The 18537-nt window shown below is 53.1% G+C and overlaps 1 protein-coding gene across 1 annotated transcript in view; it reads left to right on the plus strand.

Moving 5' to 3' along the window:
- The first annotated feature begins 387 nt into the window (after positions 1-387).
- The window catches only part of ADRA1D (adrenoceptor alpha 1D), a 28690-nt gene continuing 10540 nt past the window's right edge, over positions 388-18537 (plus strand). The window contains exon 1 of the mRNA XM_054467910.2: positions 388-1978. Within this exon, the coding sequence (XP_054323885.1) occupies positions 865-1978 (1114 nt within the window). The 5' untranslated portion in view covers positions 388-864. The remainder of the gene's footprint in view (positions 1979-18537) is intronic.

Below are 18537 nucleotides of genomic sequence, written 5' to 3' on the forward strand. Positions count from 1 at the left end.
TGCCCTGGCCAGTGGCCTGAGAAAAAGGAGGTGCGGCAGATCCATGCGGGCAGTCCCAGGAGGCAACCCGCAGCGGCACTGCGCCGTCCGGGCCGCAGTCCGCAGATCCCAGGCGCTTGCTGCTCTCTGGCGGCCAAAGCCGGGATCCCGAAGACCCGGGACTCACGCCTTCAACGCACCGCGCGCCCAAGGGCACCAGCGAGTGACCGAGAGACTCGGGGGAGAGGGCGGGAGGAAGAGGGACGCCGCTGAGGGCCAAGGGGGGGGGGGGGGTCCGGGAGAGGAGCGGGAAGGAACGCAAAAGGCACCGCGAGGGAAGAGGGCGGGCTTGGGCACCTGCGGAGAGGCGTGGGTGGCTGCGGCGGGACCCGAGCGCGCGCCAGCGCCGCAGCCCCCCTGGACCCCGACACAATCGCTTGTCCTGAGCGAAGGGTCCCTTCTCCCCTGCAGTGTGGCGCCCCTCTCTCGGCCCGGGTCGCCCCCCTCCTCCTTCCTGGCGCTGCCCCTCCTCGGTCCCGCCCCCCGCGCCGAGTTGGGAGCGCCGCAGTGGCCGCTGCCTGCACCGCCCGGCCCGGGAGCCGCCGCTTTGCCCGCTTGCCGGGCACGCTCAGAGCGCAGCGCGCGTAGCCGGCCCCGGCTCTTCGGTGCTACTCCACGGCCGGCCTCGGGGAGCCCGGCCGCCGCCCGGGCCAGGCAGCTCCGCTCTCGGACAGCCGCGCTCCGCGTCACAGGAACTTGGGCAGGACCCCGACGGGACCCGTGCGCGGAGCTGCATCTGGAGCCCCGCGGCTATGCCCTGTGCTCCTCTCCCTGCCGGCCGTTCGTTCTGTGCCCCGGCCCGGCCACAGACGGCCGCGCGTTGAGATGACTTTCCGCGATCTCCTGAGCGTCAGTTTCGAGGGACCCCGCCCGGACAGCAGCGCAGGGGGCTCCAGCGCGGGCGGCGGCGGGGGCAGCGCGGGCGGCGCGGCCCCCTCGGAGGGCCCGGCGGTGGGCGGCGTGCCGGGGGGCGCGGGAGGTGGCGGCGGCGGCGTGGTGGGCGCAGGCAGCGGCGAGGACAACCGGAGCTCCGCGGGGGAGCCGGGGAGCGCGGGCGCGGGCGGCGACGTGAATGGCACGGCGGCCGTCGGGGGACTGGTGGTGAGCGCGCAGGGCGTGGGCGTGGGCGTCTTCCTGGCAGCCTTCATCCTTATGGCCGTGGCAGGTAACCTGCTTGTCATCCTCTCAGTGGCCTGCAACCGCCACCTGCAGACTGTCACCAACTATTTCATCGTGAACCTGGCCGTGGCAGACCTGCTGCTGAGCGCCACCGTACTGCCCTTCTCGGCCACTATGGAGGTTCTGGGCTTCTGGGCCTTTGGTCGGGCCTTCTGCGACGTGTGGGCCGCCGTGGACGTGCTGTGCTGCACGGCCTCCATCCTCAGCCTCTGCACCATCTCCGTGGACCGGTACGTGGGCGTGCGCCACTCACTCAAGTACCCAGCCATCATGACCGAGCGCAAGGCGGCCGCCATCCTGGCGCTGCTCTGGGTCGTAGCCCTGGTGGTGTCTGTAGGGCCCCTGCTGGGCTGGAAGGAGCCCGTGCCCCCTGACGAGCGCTTCTGCGGTATCACCGAGGAGGCGGGCTACGCTGTCTTCTCCTCCGTGTGCTCCTTCTACCTGCCCATGGCGGTGATCGTGGTCATGTACTGCCGCGTGTACGTGGTCGCGCGCAGCACCACGCGCAGCCTCGAGGCGGGCGTCAAGCGCGAGCGAGGCAAGGCCTCTGAGGTGGTGCTGCGCATCCACTGTCGCGGCGCGGCCACGGGCGCCGACGGGGCGCACGGCATGCGCAGCGCCAAGGGCCACACCTTCCGCAGCTCGCTCTCCGTGCGCCTGCTGAAGTTCTCCCGTGAGAAGAAAGCGGCCAAAACTCTGGCCATCGTCGTGGGTGTCTTCGTGCTCTGCTGGTTCCCTTTCTTCTTTGTCCTGCCGCTCGGTGAGTGACCCCTCTCCCACCGGCCCCTCCTGTTCTCCCTGAGCCTATGGCGGTGCCCTCCTGGCACCCAGACTTGGGCGACCCCCACCTGAACCTAGAAGGTTGACTTAGCAAGTCCTGAGTCTCCTAAGAGGCAGGTGTGCATGCACCATTTTGTGGAGTGCCAAAGAGGGGTTCTTCATCCTCGCCAGGTTTGTTTCACAGGCTTCTAACTTTTCTGTCCTTCCCTTCTTCTTTGCCAAGCCTTGGGCTTATGCTGCTGGCCCCTCTAAAAATAAAACGTCTGTGAAAATCTGGGCGGGCATCTGCCCATATGTGGTCGGCAGTGTATGTGTCCCCCTACAGATCCCCCTCCCGGGAGGTGGGTGCACAGAGTGGGTGGGCCTACATGTGTTCATTCATGGGCAGCAAGCCCTGGCCAGTCAGCAGGTACATCAGCAGATGCCAGAAGCCACCCGCTTTTCCCCAGCACTCATTCAGTTTGGAAGCTGGCCCCATTTTGAGACCCTCCCCAGCTGGTGTTTCTGAGTGCCCTGGGTTCTCATTTCTGAGATCCCCTCTTGGAAAGGAAGGAGGCTGTGTGGGGATGAGAAGCACAGGGATAGGGATAAATTATCAAATGGAAAGTTCATATTGTTAATCGTTATTTCTTGAGCTTACTGAGTCCTTGAGCTCTTCCGGGGAACTTTCCTGCTTCTTTCACAAGCTGCCCTGCAGTCCTGGGAGGTGGGCAGCTGTTTTCAGAGGCCACCTCCTACCCCTTGAGGCCTCTCTTGGAAGCCCTGGGTCTGGGACTGGAGGCTGAACCAGTGCAAGGAGTAGAGGGGGAACAGCATCTCTGGGGACAAATTTGCCTGGAGTCAGATTCACCCATGGCTGCAACCAAGCCGGGCCTTCTCTGCGTTTCCCAGACCTGGACCCTTCCACACTGCCAGGCTGAGTCAGGAAAGAGACAACGGCCTCCTTCCTGCACCCCCGAAAGCCCTTTCCACACTGCAGCCACAGTGAACTTTATATATTATAAATGAGATGTGTCACTCTCCTATTAAAAGCTCTCAATGCTTTCCCACTGTCCTGAGAACAAAATCCAAACTCTGTCATCACCTTTGAGAGGGTGACCTTCAAATATATTATTGTCCAAACCAAAATAGGACACTATGAATATTTACACTGGGACCACAGGCTGGAACTGGGGCCATGTGGTCCCCCTTCCTACAATGGAGATCTCAAATGAGAGCCATCTCCCTCTCTGCCCTCCCCCTCTCTGCTGTCAGGGTCTTGCCACTTCCCTCTGCTCTGGGCTCCTCCCCTCTGACCCTTTCCGGTTTCTTGCCAGAGCCCATGCCTGTCCTCAGGCCTTTGCACTTGCTGTTCTCTCTGACTTCACTGTCCTTCCCAATCCCTCCTGGCCAACTCTATCCTTTAGGTCTTGGCTTAAATGTTCCCTCTTCAGAGGGACCTTCTTGGACCCATGACCCTCAGTCGTGTCCTTGTTTTCTCCCTTGAAGCACAAGGTTTGCTTCCTTCACTAGATCATTGGTTGTAATTACATCTGTGTGCTGCTTGGTTTGTTTCTGGGACTGGCCCAGAAGCTGGGTGAGGGCAGGTCTGTGTCACCTGGGTCATCACTGAGTCCACGGCACTCAGCATGGGCCTGGTATGTGGGGAGCAAAAGAGAGCACTGCAGTGAGGACCACAGGCTCTGGCGCCAATCCCAGCTCTGCCTCTCTCCCGCTAGCTGTGTAACCGTGGGCAAATCCCTTAACCCTTCCCTGCTGGCTTTTTTATCTATAAAATAGAGATGGGGTGATGGTAATCATGCCTATCTATAGGGCCATCGTGGAACTGTAGCTTTTGTAGTGGATGCTCAATATAGGGTAAGGAATGAATAAGTAACCCTTGAAAATCATCCAACCAAAGGTTGTTGCAGGGATGGGGCAAGCAACAGACCCTAAGCAACACACTAGGAGAAGGAGGCAAGTAAGCAGGGAGGAGAAAGTTGGTGCCCGCCCCTTTAGACACCCAAGCCCATCCCCCAGGCCCATCGCCCCAGCCCCTGCTCCAGCCTTGCCCAGCTGTGCTGGGCTCTTGGGTACCCTCATTCAACCCCTGCCCCTTGGTTCACACTGGGCCCCTGTAGGGAACGCCCAACCTGTGTAGAATGCCAGCTCCCTGTTTTTTTTTTTCCTTTTAACTTCCTTTAAAATTTTAGTTTAATGCACAAATAAGGAGAAAACAATAAAACAAGCACCCACATACCTGTAATCACCTATACTGAGCAGATGTTAACATTTTGCCATATTTGCCTTAGACCCCTTCCTCTCTCTTTTCAAATAAATAGAACAAGCCATAACTAGATCCCCTCATTCTGTCCCTTCCTCTTTCTCTCCCTGCCTCGCCAGAGATAAATCTGGAGTTTATCACTCTTATACAGATGTTTATACTCTTACTACAAACATCTGTATCCATCATAATATATTGTTTGTTTGTCTTTGAGATTTATATGAATGGCACCATGCCATGCATATCACCGTTCTTCAATTTGCCATTTCACCCAACATTATGTGGCTGAGATTTATCCATGCTGGGCCATTTTCACAGCAGTATATTTGAGAGTATTCCACAGTGCGTTGATCCTGCTGAATGTTAGGTTTTTCTAACTCTTCCTTGTTCCAATCAACACTGCAAAAGGCCACTGCTTTCTTTGAGGTCCACATCACATGACTCCCTCTTCCAGGAAGTCATCCCTTAATTTCCATGACCTTTGCTCCTTGCTGGCATGCACAGCTCTTTCTCAATCCTTACATTTCTGCTGCGCCTCACATGTGGTGTAGGGAATTGGGGGGTGGAGGAGGCCCTAAATCCTCGTTCCTAATGGTCTGTGCTGCACCAGACTTCTCAGGGCACCTTTCCGAGTGCCTCAGAGCAGAGCCCAGGGACGCTGGTGGAGCTGAATTGAGTTGAATCTGGCAATGATGAGCAAACAGGACAGAAGCCAAACAAGGAAACAGAATATTCCGATCTGCCCCAGTATGGCTTGGAGGGCAGAAGCAGCAGAGAGGGAGGGCAGAGCCCATTTGGAGCAGGAGGGGTCTGGAGGCTGTGCAGGAAGGAGACGGGGCCAGGAGGTCCTGACACCCCCAGCATGAGGCCCAGACCTGGGAGGAGGGAGATACCTTTGAAGGAACAGGGAACACTGAGCAGCAACTTTTGGGGGGAATGTGGACCCCCAGGGGCTGGTATATGTTGGTATGGAGATACCGGGTGTGTTGTAGGGGATAGAGAACATTGGAAACTTGGATGCAGGGATCAAAGATGGGGATGGTTGCAGGAGCATGGGGTGCAGTCTCCCAGAAAGAGGAGGAGAGAGAAAAGAGGATCTCAGGACAGAGCTTTGGGGAGCATTGACGTCGAAAGACCCAAAGGAGGCAGAAAAAGAGGCAGCCAGGAGGAGCAGGATGGCTGTTGAGGTGGCACCTGCCTCCTCCTAGCTCCTGGTCACCACACCAGCTGTTACGAGCACCAGAGACGGAGAGATTGAGAAACAATGTATATGCCAGCAAGGAATGGGCCCACATAGGCCCTGGAAGTAAAGACACCCTGTAGGGCCACAGCAGACCTGGGGTGCTCTCACTCACACTTCTGCACACAAAGGCAGGTGGTAGCAGCAGCCACAGCGGCCTGGAGGGCATCAAGAGCCTCAGGGAAGGGCCCAGAGTCCCAGGGAACATTGGCACTGTGAGTCATGGGCTGTCACCTGTAAACCTCGAATGCTATGGTCAGGCCAGAGAGGCAGCACCACAGGCGGGCTGTCCTGAACTGTGGGGGCATCTAAGGACCCAAGTCACTGGCTGGGAGAGACTGGGACACAGATGTGGGCACCTAAAATCCAGAGAATCCCAGAGAGTAGCTGGGGATCATCCTCTACACTTCCAGCTGCCCCACTTTCCCTGTGAGGAACAACTGCAGAGCATGTCCCCAAAGCAGGCAGAGGGTCAACGAGCACATTAGACCTCAAGTGCCCCGATGCTGCGATTTCAGGGAACAAGGCCGGGGAGGGCAGCAGCAGCTCCTCTGGGACCCCCAGGAAGCTGCTGGTGCCAGAGGTACGGAGGTGCGTGTAGAACGCCCCTCGCAGAGAGAGAGGGGAGGGCACCCTCCTGCCCGCGTTCCATGGTGATGCCCAGTTGAGCTGCCTGCTCCGCGCATAGTGACCCAAGACAGTCCTGTTCCCTGCCTGTGACTGGTGGGATAGCTAGTAGTGCTCCCCTTTCAGTCACAGATGCTCCACTTTGGAGATAGAACGTAGTGACACCAATCCCTGGGGCCTGTGGAGGAGGTGCTCTTGGCAGCCCCGCCCATGCCAGGTACAATCCCCTACCCTCACCTCAGCAAGCTGGTGCAGGGCTGGGTGCCATGGAAAATCACAGGGAATTGTCTAAATCTGCCCTCCTCATCGGGATCCTTCAGCCGGTTGCCCGAGGAGCCCAGACTTGTAGAGTGGGTGTGAGAGGGGCCGCAGTGAGAGCCTGCTGCCTGCGGACTTCCAGAGAGGACCCAGAGAGAGGGGGCGCGGCTGGGACGGGGCTACGTCGTTGGGACAGGTGGGTAGGTTGGAAAAGTCCCTGATAAAAGCCTCTGCAGCCTCTGCTCTGAGAAGCTTCGTGCAAGAATCCCCTGACCCTAGAGGTCTAGGCCAATTGTTTGGTGTAGAATGCAGATCATCCTCCCTGCGGGTGTGAGGGGTACCGGAGGGGCTGGGGAAACCCTGCCCCAGGCAAGCACCCATCTGCAGAAAAGCTTCCTCCTCTCCCAGGAGCCTCCAGAGGCCCGTGTCCCTCCTGCGTGTTTTCATGGCGGCAGCATCTCACTGCGTTTGGCTTTGGGCTGCCTGGCAAGTGTCCCCCAGCCATGCCCAGAGGTGGACTGTCTGCCGATACCTACATACACACACAAACACACACACACACACACCAGCCCCACCCCTGTCATTCCTAGTGACCACTCACAGACCCCAGGCTTTCAATCCCAGCTCTCTCTTGTTGGGCAGATCACCGAGCATCACTGACCTCCACCCTCCAAATGCCATTCACTCAAAGCAGCCCAGAGACTCAGAGCCCAGGGCCCCCCTCAAATGCACGTCAAGGCACACAAGCTGGGCAGAGGCTCTGATATCAGAAGTCCCAGGACAGCCCAGCCAATGTCCCACTCCAGCCATCTGTGAGCCACACCTGAGCCTCTCTCCTATCTTGTCAGTCTGTGCTCTGTGATAGTTCCTGTGTCCCTGACCACCCCCAGACTTAGATGTCCCATGTGCTTCTGAAACACTCTGCATGTACTTTTATCACAATGCACTGTAATTGTCAATATTCAGATATGTATCATGAAGTGTGAGGGCAAAGGGAACTACACACACTTAGGCACAGGAGTAGAAGTATTGCTGGGTTGCTCTGCAGTTTGGGAGACCTAAAATATGTAGCCTATGAGAAGAGGGGTCAAGAGATGAGGCCAGATGCCATCTGCAGGAGAATGGATAAATAAACCATGTATCCATAGACTGGACCACCATACAAGGAAAAATAGCAAACTACTGATGCGCACATGGATGAATTTCATGGATGTTACACTGGGCAAAATAAGCCAGGTCTGAAACTAAAAGTGTACACACCTTATGATTTTGTGTAGATGAAGTTCAAAAACAGGGGAAACTTATCAATGGTGATAAAATCCAGGATAGTGGTTACCCATCTGTGTGTGTGCAGTGAGTGTACTAACTGGAAGAGAATGCTAGAAAACTTCCTGAAGGGCTGGGACAGTTCCATACCTTGACCTGGGTAGTGATGACATTGGTGCATGCATATGCAGAGCCATTAGGCTGTGTGCTTCAGATACACACGCTTTCTAAATTTGACTGTCTACATGTTATGCCTTCGTTACAGCGAGAGAGAAGGCAGGAGGAGGCAGGAGGGAGGCTGTGAGCCATGCTTAGTAATTGGTGTCCAGGCTGGAAGGCATACTTTGGTGGCCCCGTGTGGAGAGTGGATTATGCATATGTCTGAGAGTCGGCCAGGTGCTAAAGGACTCATCTCCACAGGCTGCCTGAGGTTGTGCAGGGGTCTGTGGATGAAGGGGAGAGGCGAGGGATGCTTTGTGGTAGGTCTTCAGTAATGGCATCATTGTCTCCCGGCCCAAAAGCCTGAAGAAAGGGCTGGCATTACATCTCCTACCTGTGCTTTTGTGGCACCTGGCACATAATAGGTGCTCAGTAAATATGTGCAGAAGAAGAAAGCGGTAGAACCCATGTTCTAATCCCATCCTGCCACACCAAGGGTCTGGGTGGCAAAGCACAGCCCTCCATTTATTTATTATTTTAATTTTCTTTTATTGTGGCGAGAGCATATAGCATGAGATCTACCCTCTTAACACACTTTTAAATGTAAATATCATATCATTAACTACAACACACTGTTGCACATCAGACCCCTAGAACTCATCTATCTTGCCAAACTGAAACTTTATGCCCATTGATTAGCAATTCCCAATTTCCTAGCGCCCTTTCTCCCTGGAAACCACCATCCCACTCTTTGAGTCTATGCATTTGAATATTTTAGAGACCCCCATATAAGTGGAATCACGCCGTGTTTCTCCTTCTGTGACTGGCTTATTTCGCTTAGCATAGCAGCCCTCTATTTAAAGTCAACTCTCCTTACCTGTTGTGGGTTGGGGGTGAGTCCCCATTTTTGTGGCCTAAAAAAAAATCTTTAACAGAACAGTTAATATTTATTGAGTGATTACTATGAATAAGCAATGAGCTAGGGTTGGGTTTTTTTCGTGTTTTTAACATGGAAAGTTTCAAACACATACATTGGTAGAGAGAACTCTGTTAGTGTAATGAACCCCTGTGTACCTGTGACCCAGCTTCACCCCAAAGCTAACCTAGATTCTTTCCATCCTCACCCATTTTCCCATCACTGTAGATTATTTTGGATTTTGTTGTTTGTTTTTTGAGATGGAGTCTCTCTGTCTCCCAGTCTGGAGTGCAGTGGCGCAATCTCAGCTTACTGCAACCTCCACCTCCTGGGTTCAAGTGATTCTCGTGCCTAAACCTCCCAAGTAGCTGGGATTATAGGTGTGCACCACCACGCCCAGCTAATTTTTGTATTTTTAGTAGAGATGGGGTTTCACTATGTTGGTCAGGCTGATATCAAACTCCTGACCTCAGGTGATCCACCCGCTTCGGCCTCCCAGAGTGCTGGGATTACAGGCGTGAGCCATTGCACCCAGCCACTGTAGATTATTTTGAAGAACATCCAGATACAGTATCCCTTCATCTGTAAATCCTTCAATATATAGTTCTAGAAGATAATAACTGTAAAAAAAAAAGCCCACAATCCGTTATAACACATAAAATCATTTAATATCATCAAATATCTACTTAGTGTTGAAATGTTGCTGGCTGCCTCGTAAATTTTTGGTTGGTTTGTTTGAAGCAGAATCCACAGAAGGAGCACACATTGCATATGGTCGATTTGCCTATTAGGTTTTTTACTCGGTAAGCCTCCACTGCTTTTTTTTCCTTCCATTTATTTAGTGAAGAAACCAGATTGTCCCCAGGTATATCCTACAGTTTGGAGTTTGCATCTCCACAGTGCCATTTAACATGTCCCTCTGTTCCCTGTACTTCCTGGGTGCAGGTTTGGCCTGGCAAGAATTCTTCTCTTTTGTGGCGTCAAGATTGACCAGAATTCATGTGCTGTCAGCCTGCTCTGTCCATTACAAAGTGACCCATCAGCCTTTCACCTGCTGGTTTTGGCAGCCATTGACCATGGCCTGGACCCATTATATCAGTGGGGCTTGAAGTGGGGATATTCTAATCCTATCATTCCTTCTTCATTTATTCACTAGCATTCTAAAATGATTTCACCACTAGCTGTTTGGTTTAAATAGAATCTGTACAGCAAAGGCAGGGAAGATGTTCAATACTCCTCTTTGTTTATCAGAGGAAGAGTCAGTTCTCTAGCATTCTTTCCAGACGTGACCACTGAGGCTGTTTCAGTACCATGGTAATGTCATTATTTTTAGACATCCTTGCTGTTCCAACACATCACAGACATCATTGTTTTGGGCTTGGCCAATGGGTACTCCTTCCAGTAGGCTTCTGAGATCTTTGGCAGAACCTGGAGCATCTTGAGCTCTTCTTTGCTTTCTGGTCTGATAAGATGCTTCAGGCTCAGCTTGCATTTTTTCTGCCCTAGACCTGGAACTAGACATTTCTCTAAAAAGCCCTAGTCTCTTTCAATAGAAGATGACTGAGCTGTTCATTGATACTGAATTGGTCACTGATTCAATGGACAGATCTAGGAAGTACATTTTATTTTCGGTAGAAGAAAAACACAACACTGATGGGGACTTCTGTCCTTGGACATATATTCCTCCTCCCCCTCCCCTGAAGATCTTGTCATCTGCCCAGCTCCTGCTGATATGTTTGTCCCAAACATCTGACGAACTGTTGATCACCCTGCTCCATTCATTAAAGATCTGGGCATCGGAATCACACTGTTTTTTCCCCACTCCCATCCCTACGCTGGTCATCGGTGTGACTCCACTGTACTGAGGCTGGCCCATGATGACACTCTGGCCTTGAGACTACAATGACCTTCCCCTCCTCACCTCCTCCAAGGCCTATGCCCTGGTCCATGTGCCCATTTTAATCTGCCTCCCCCAGAATCCTCAGTGAAGCTCTTCCTCCTGAGTCCATCTGCTCCTGTCCTCCCTGCTTGGTTCCCATTACACCTGCTCATCAACCCCAGCCTTGACCAAGCCTTCACCTCCGTGCCCTCACCTTGTCTCCCAGTCAATTACACATCCCTTCCTTAGTCAGCTAGTCCCAGAGGATGATCTGTCCCTTCATCCTCTCTTGCCGTCTTTAATTCCCTCACTTCCTCCTACTTCTGTGAGCCCCAGATCCTGAATTAGACCATTCATCCCTATGATGTCCTGGTAGATATTACACAATTGGCTCCAGGATGGAGGCTGATTTATAGCATCTGCCTATTTTCATGGTGTAAATATTCCAAAGAGAGCTCACAGCATTTCTGAAATTGTAGCAAGCTAGTGCAAACCAGGGTCTAGCTGAGCACTTGCTGTAGAAAAGTCACACTTTCCATAGTCAGGCTGCTGCCTCGAGGCAGCCCTCAGGGTCGTCCCATAAGTCCTGCAGATCCTCTGTCAGCTCTGACTCTCTCTCAACCCTTTTTCCTTTCTAAGGAGCCTTACTCTTTCAGTTACTCCTCAGCCCTCTTTGTCTCCTACCTCTCTTCTGTCCACACATACAGCACATCGACATGTCCAGAGCTTTCTTAAAGATTCTCCCTCAATCCCTTGGACCCTTTTGTCTTCAGCCTTCCCCCACTTAGAGCTGTAGTCTTTCCTCTCTTTCACCTACTTATAAGCATATTCTTTGCTACTTACCCTCTTAACTCTTTTTTTTAAAGATTAGTAGCTGCTTTATTTTATTTTATTTGTTTTTTATTTTTTGAGACAGGGTCTTGCTCTGTCACCCAGGTTGGAGTGCAGTGGCATGATCTCCGCTCACTGCAACCTCCACCTCCCAGGTTCAAGTGATTCTCCTACCTCAGCCTCCCAAGTAGCTGGGACTACAGGCACCCACCACCACGCCCGGCTAATTTTTTTTTATCTTTAGTGGAGACGGGGTTTCACCATGTTGGCCAGGCTGGTCTCAAACTCCTGACCTCAAATGATCCGCCCGCCTCGGCCTCCCAAAGTGCTGGGATTACAGGCTTAAGCCACTGCACCCGGCCGACCCTCTTAACTCTTAAAAGAATATCCTGTCAGGCCGGGTGCGGTGGCTTAGGACAGGATTTCGAGACCAGCCTGGCCAACATGGTGAAACCCCGTCTCTACTAAAAAATAAATAAATAAATAAATAAATACAAAAATTAGCCAGGAATGGTGGCATGTGCCTGTAGTCCCAGCCACTTGGGAGGCTGAGGCAGGAGAATCGCTTGAACCTGGGAGGCAGAGGTTGCAGTGCAGTGAGCCGAGATGGAGCCATTGCACTCCAACCTGGGTGACAGAGCAAGACTCCATCTCAAAAAAAAAAAAAAAAATCCTGACATTAGTCTTGATTAGGACACCTTTTCCCACCTGCCACATGCATCAGCCCTACTCAGGGTAGCTCCTGCCATTCTCACACCTGCCCCAGGGCTAAGGACACACACTTCCCTGGATCTGCATTGGCACTGTCACCGGAGGCTGCCAGATCCTCACATTAAGAGGGCTCTTTCTTCTTTCTTTCTTTCTTTTTTTTTCAAGAGATGGAGTCTCTCAGAGCAGAATAATGGAGTGAAAATTTTGTTTTAATTGTTTTTAAAGAAAGAGACAGGGTCTTACTCTGTTGCCCAGGCTGGGGTGCAGTCGTGTGATCACAGCTCACTGCAGCCTCCAACTCCTGGGCTCAAGCAATTCCCCACATCTCAGCCTCCCCAGTAGCTGAGACCACATCTGGCTAGGGGTCTCTTTTAAGTCCTTTCATTCACTCCTATATGTCAGTTTGTCCCTCTCACCTTTCTTCTTATGACCCTTAATATCTCTCTCCCATCCCCCTCCTGGTCCTCTGGCTGCTCCTTCTCAGCCTTCCTCGGAGACCCCTCTCCCCTTCAGATCCACATTTCCAGACAAGCCCTCTTCAGCTCCAGCCCCAAGTCCAGCTGCTAAGGTCCCAGCAGCCCCTCAGATGGCCTGTATTCATTTCCTGTTCCTGCTATAACAAATTACCATAAACTGAGTGACTTCAAAGAATATATTACCTCCCAGTTCTGAAGGCCAGAAGTCCTAACATCCAAGCCTCACCAAGTCGCATTTCCTCTGGAGGCTCAAGGAGAATTCTCTCCCGGGCCCCTTCCACCTTCTAGAGGCCGCTGGATGCCTCGGCTCATGACCCTGCCTCCATCTATCCGCAGAATGGTCCGACTGCCACTTCTGTTGCCACATCTCCCTTTCTGGCTCTGAGCCTCCTGCCTCCCTCCTTCCTGTCTGAGGAGTCTTGTTATTACTTTGTGCCCACCTGGATTCTCCAGAGCAATCTGCCCATTTCAGGATCCCTGTGCAGGTGACATTCACAGGTCTGGACGTCTTGGGGGCATTATTCCATCTACCACACTTCCACACCCCAGCCGCACTGTCCTCCTCTCCTAGGCCCACCTTTCTGCTTCTCCCCTCGAGCCTGCCACTTCCCCCAAATTCTTCATCTTGGCAAATGGCATCTCTGTCTGTCCTCTGGAGTCCAAGCCAGGAACCTGAGCATCAGCCTCAGTTCCTCCTCACGCCCCACGCGGACACTCCAACCTCCCAAACATCCCTCAGTCTGTTCTGTTTTCCCATTCCCACTCTCCCACCTTAATTAACTAATTAATCACAAACACATATATCCTATGCGCCAGGTGTTGTTCAAATCATTTTATCCCCCTAACAGTCCTATGAGGTAGATGCTATTAGCAGCCCCATTTACAGAGGAGAAAACTGAGGCACCAGAGAGGTTGAGTAATATGACCAAAGTCCCCCCCAGTTTATAAGTGTCAGAGCCAGCACTGGAACCCAACTACTTTGGTCCCAGAGTCCATGTTATTTCTTGCCTGGGTCAGAGGTCAGGCTGGGGCCAGGGTTAAGGGCCATAGTTGGAAGCCATGTTTTCAGCTTTCCATCCCACCGAAGCCCTCAGCCCCTACACACATCCCCCAGGCTCACCTCCATGTCTTGGATACTGGCCAAGAGGGGATCTTGAGGACTGCCATGGGACATGGCCCCTTCCTGCATGGCCCAATCCTCTTCCAGACCCTGGCAGACCCTCAGAGTCCCTGAGGAAGTCTCTGAGTCCCTAAGCCCATCTCTGCCCCCACCTGAGCCCAGGCCTGCCGTGCACCCCCCAGCCCCACCATGCACCCTGAGCATACTGGAGGGTAGGACTTCCCTCACTTTGCAAGTGGTCACCTAGGAGAACAGGGTCTTGAGTGTCTGAAAGCCAGTGTGGAGTCCAGTGGGCAAAGCCCAGGCGGCTCAGTGCTGGGACTCCCAGACAGCACGGCCACTGCCTGGGAACCTTCTCTTCCCTGGTATTAGTGCTGCTCTGCTCACACCCAGGAGCCATTTGTCAGTGTGGCCCCAGAGCCGAGAGGCTCATGCTTGGATCAGGGTGCAGCCTGGCCATGGAGCAGAACTGCAGCCTTGGTCACTCAGAGCTTGGGTTGTGGCCATTCCAAGACCACAAATCAGGAAAGAAGTGAGTTAAGAAGTGACAACAAAGAGGAGAAAGAAGGGGGAGGAAGAGGGAATGTGGGAAGAGAGAAGGGAGAAGAGGAGGGAAAAAAAAGAGTCAAAGAAAAATGGGTGGGGCCCGGTGGAGGCCTAGAGGAGGCAAGAGGATGCGGGACAGGCCTATGGCTCATCTCCCTAACTTGGGCTCCACCAGGCAGCCTCCGTTGCTCTAGGAGCTGCCCTCCCTTCACCTGCCCCTCAGCTACAGAAGGGAGTCTGGGGCCAGCCCCAGGTAGTTCAAGGATTCTGAAGCAAACACGAGGGCACAGAAGGACTTCTGACCTACACCTGGTACATCTCAAGTGAGAGGACCCTGTCAGTTACCTCTCACCACAGAAAACTGGTGATGCAAGGAATGTGAGAGACTTGGCTTGGTACAGCAGGCCCCACGGTGCCCTCGACTCACCCCTTCGAGTCTTCACAATCTATCTGAGATCTGGACCATATCCAGGTCACCTCTTCCTGACAGGCTTCCATGATTGTGTCCCCTTCAAAATGGCCTTATCTCTTACCACTGTCCTCCTCCCCTTCTCCACTTTGGCGGTCCTAACTTCCCAGGTGTCTCTCCGACTTGTCAGGCACCCTGCTGCCTCAGGGCCTTTGCACATGCTCTTCCCTATGCCTGGAATTTTCTTTCCTCAAATACATGCATGGCTCACTCCCTCACAGGGTCTTCAGGTCTTGGCTCAAGTGTACTGTATTAGAGAGGCTTGCTGACCCTTTATAATGTAGCAAAGAGGCCTGTGAGGGGCAGAGGTCCCAGCCTCTCCTGGGGAAGGCTGCTACTGAGCTCCAAGGTTAGGGCCGTTGCGTGAGCAGCTGAGCAAACTGGGGGAGAGGAAGGGAGTCTGGGGCTGGGAATTCCTTCTCTCCTAGCCCTGCTGGCAGGGTGGGAGGAGACTGAATATCTAGAAGGATGGGGTATTTTTACTCCTCTGTATCTCTGTGGACAGGGGAATGGCTTACTATGGATAGAAAAGTCCCAGTGGAGGAGAGGGTAGGAAGATGGGGGAGGCTGGGGTGCAGCCTGATATTTCATGGTCATCTACAAGTTATGAGCAAGGCTGGCTGTGAATTCTGACAATCTGCCAAGAACAAGTTCCTTCTGGTGATGCCAAAAGAGTGCTATTAATCACACAGTCCGCCCCTTGACTTCAGCGCCGTCTGTCCTCAGCAAGGCTTGGCCAGTCAGTTGCTCGGCTCCAGCCATGTCCCTCCCTGCCTTAGCAGCATCTCAGCAGCTCCTGCAGGCCTGGCCATTCCTGTTCCTTAGGAAAATGGACTGGCTTATGATAATCTGGGCTGTAAACAAACCCCCTGCTTCAGTTTCCCCAACAATATGTGGGCCAGGCTGGCCCAGCCAACACGCCAGAGAGTGGCTTTTCTTGCTGACACAGGAGAGGCCCCACCTCTTCTGACCAGAGGATGCCCAGTCCCCTAAACGTTAGGTTAGACTTCTGACATGGGCACCCCAATACAGGGAATGGGGAAGGCAGGCTGGAGCAGCCCAGCCAGCTGGATGGCGACTCAGCACATGGGAGAACAAGAACAAGAAACAGAGAGGAGCGGGCGGGAGTTCTGGTTTTGGCCATCTCCTCCCTGCATTCTTACTGGGTCTCCTCAGAGGTGGGCTCATGCAGCCACACTCACCCCCAACCCCACTGCAAGCCTCCTGTTGAATGGGGGGAAATGAACACAAACGTGCACACTCAGGCCCCACCTTTCCCAGCAGGGGGCAGAAGAGTGATGATGGCCACTAAGGGCTAATCCCTGGTCCCAAGGTTTTGGGGACCACCAAAAGCACTTGAAGATGTGTCCATGCACTGACAAAGAATGTCTTGGGTCGGGTTCCCTAGAAGCAGAGTTTGAGATGGGGGTTCTTCTTGAAGGATTTTTTTTTCTAACAGATCTCATGGTGCTAGGTGATCTGTTCTCTTGTTGACACAGGGTCTCAAAAAAAAGGCAGGTACATGCAGCCACCATGCAAGTGGCTTCATGTACCCACCTCTGTTGCCCAGACTGGAGTGCAGTGGTGCAATCATAGCTCACTGCAGCCTCAACCTCCCACGTTCAAGTGATCCTTCCACCTCAGTCTCCCAAGTAGCTGGGGTTACAGGTGTGCACCACCACACCTGGCTAATTTTTATATTTTTTATAGAGATGGAGTTTTACCATGTTACCCAGGCTAGTCTGGAACTCCTGGGCTCAAGAGATTCACCTACCTCGGCCTCCCAAAGTGCTGGGATTTATATGCGTGAGCCACCACACCCAGCCTGGATGATTTTTTTTTAAATAAATATTTTATTTTATTTTTTAGAGTCAGGGTTTCCCTAAATTGCCCAGGCTGGGTTTGAACTCCTGGGCTTAAGCAGTCCTCTCGCCTCAGCCTCCCAAGTAGCTAGGACGGCAGACATGCATCACTGTGCCCAGTTAGGAATTTTTTGAAAGAGGAATTTCAGGAGACACCTGTGAGGGAGGGCGGGAAGCCAGAGGGGAAGAGCTAAAGCCAGGGTGTGGTTGAGGCAAAACTTGGCCTTAGCCCGACCCCACAGGGATCCCTGGGGCAAGAAAGGCAGAACTGGACTGTGCTGAGGCAAGGGGGCCGGCCTTCTCTATCACCACATCAGTCTGTCATTGGCTGCAGGCTGTCCCCTTGGGAAGCAGGTGTCATGGACCCAGTTGAAGCAGCTCCCATTGACTGAGGGCAGTTGTCCAGAGAAGGGGCAACAGCCAGCCTCTGACTGCCAACACAGCACCTGGGGGCCCCTGGGCAGGGCACCAACATCATCTGACTTCAAGCCTGAAAGGAACTTTGTGAGCAAAGACTTGAAGGAGGTGAAAGAGATGGCCAAGCAGCCCTCTAGGGTTCCTCCCAGGAGTTTGGGGTCATTCTGATACTCTCTCCAGCTAGCAAGCCCCACCCCAGCCCTTCTGAGCAGTCTGGATGGATGGACGTGGAGCTGAACCTGATGTGGCATGCCCTGCAAGGCACCCTTGAGGACATACAGGCCAGCAAATGCCACATGGCCTGGTGTAAGCAGAATGAAGCATGTGCTCTGAGCACGCACACTCCAGAAGCCGCTATCACCCCCTCAAACCCCAGCGGAGCAGGCAATCACAGGAACACCCTTGGAGAAGGTTCTAGGCTGAGTCGAGGCTGAGCTCCAGGGGAAATGCCCCCTATGGAGAGAGGAGGAGGACTAGCCTCCTCGCCAGACCAGCCTTGTGAAAACCCAGAGGCTGCTGGGCGCAGTGGCGCATGCCTGTAATCCCAGCATTTTAGGAGGCCGAGGCAGGTGGATCACCTGAGGTCAGGAGTTTAAGACCAACCTGGCCAACATGATGAAGCCCCGTTCTCTACTAAAAATACAAAAAATTAGCCAGGCATGGTTGTGGGTGCCTGTATTCCCAGCTACTTGGGAGGCTGAGGCAGGAGAATTGCTTGAACCTGGGAGGCAGAGGTTGCAGTGAGCCAGGATCACGCCATTGCACTCCAGCCTGGGCAAGAGAGCGATACTCTGTCTCAAAAAAAAGAAAAAAAGAAAAAGAAAACCCAGAGGTGGGATGGGCTCACTGCTGGTGGGGCAGCTGCCAGGAAGAACAAAGGGAGTGGCTGTGCCTCCTGACCCCAGTGCCCCAGAAGCCCAAGGGGAGTTCTGTTTCTCTGTTTAAGTGATGTCAGGAGAGGACCAGGAGCTTTAGGACTAGACCAACTCAGATGCATGTCCTGACCCTAAGGGCTCCTTGCTCTCTGGGTAACTAGAATCATTCTGCAAAGCGGGATGCCATGAGGATTCATTGAGAACTACATAAAAGGCCCAGCATGGTGCCTAGAAGGTACTGAACACTCGGAAAGCGTCAGCTCCCTTTTCCTTCCTCTGCACATTAAAGGCCACCTATTCAAGTGCCATTTACTTGTTCATTCAACAGATATTTCAGAGTCCCTGCTTCATTCGAGTCAGGCACTTGTGCTAGAGGCTGGGATAAAAAGAAAAACATATTGGACAGTGCAAAAACATGTCTTTTAGAAAATTTCTCAGGCCAGACACGGTGTCTTACTCCTGGAATCCCAGCACTTTGGGAGGCTGAGGCGGGAGGATCATTTGAGGCCAGGGGTTCAAGACCAGCCTAGGAAACATAGCAAGACCCTGTCTTTACAAAAAAAAATAATAATAATAATAACAATTAGCCAGGTGTAGTGGCACATGCCTGTAGTCCCAACTAAT

This window comes from Pongo pygmaeus, chromosome 21 (assembly GCF_028885625.2).
Source record: "Pongo pygmaeus isolate AG05252 chromosome 21, NHGRI_mPonPyg2-v2.0_pri, whole genome shotgun sequence".
Lineage (NCBI taxonomy): Eukaryota > Metazoa > Chordata > Mammalia > Primates > Hominidae > Pongo > Pongo pygmaeus.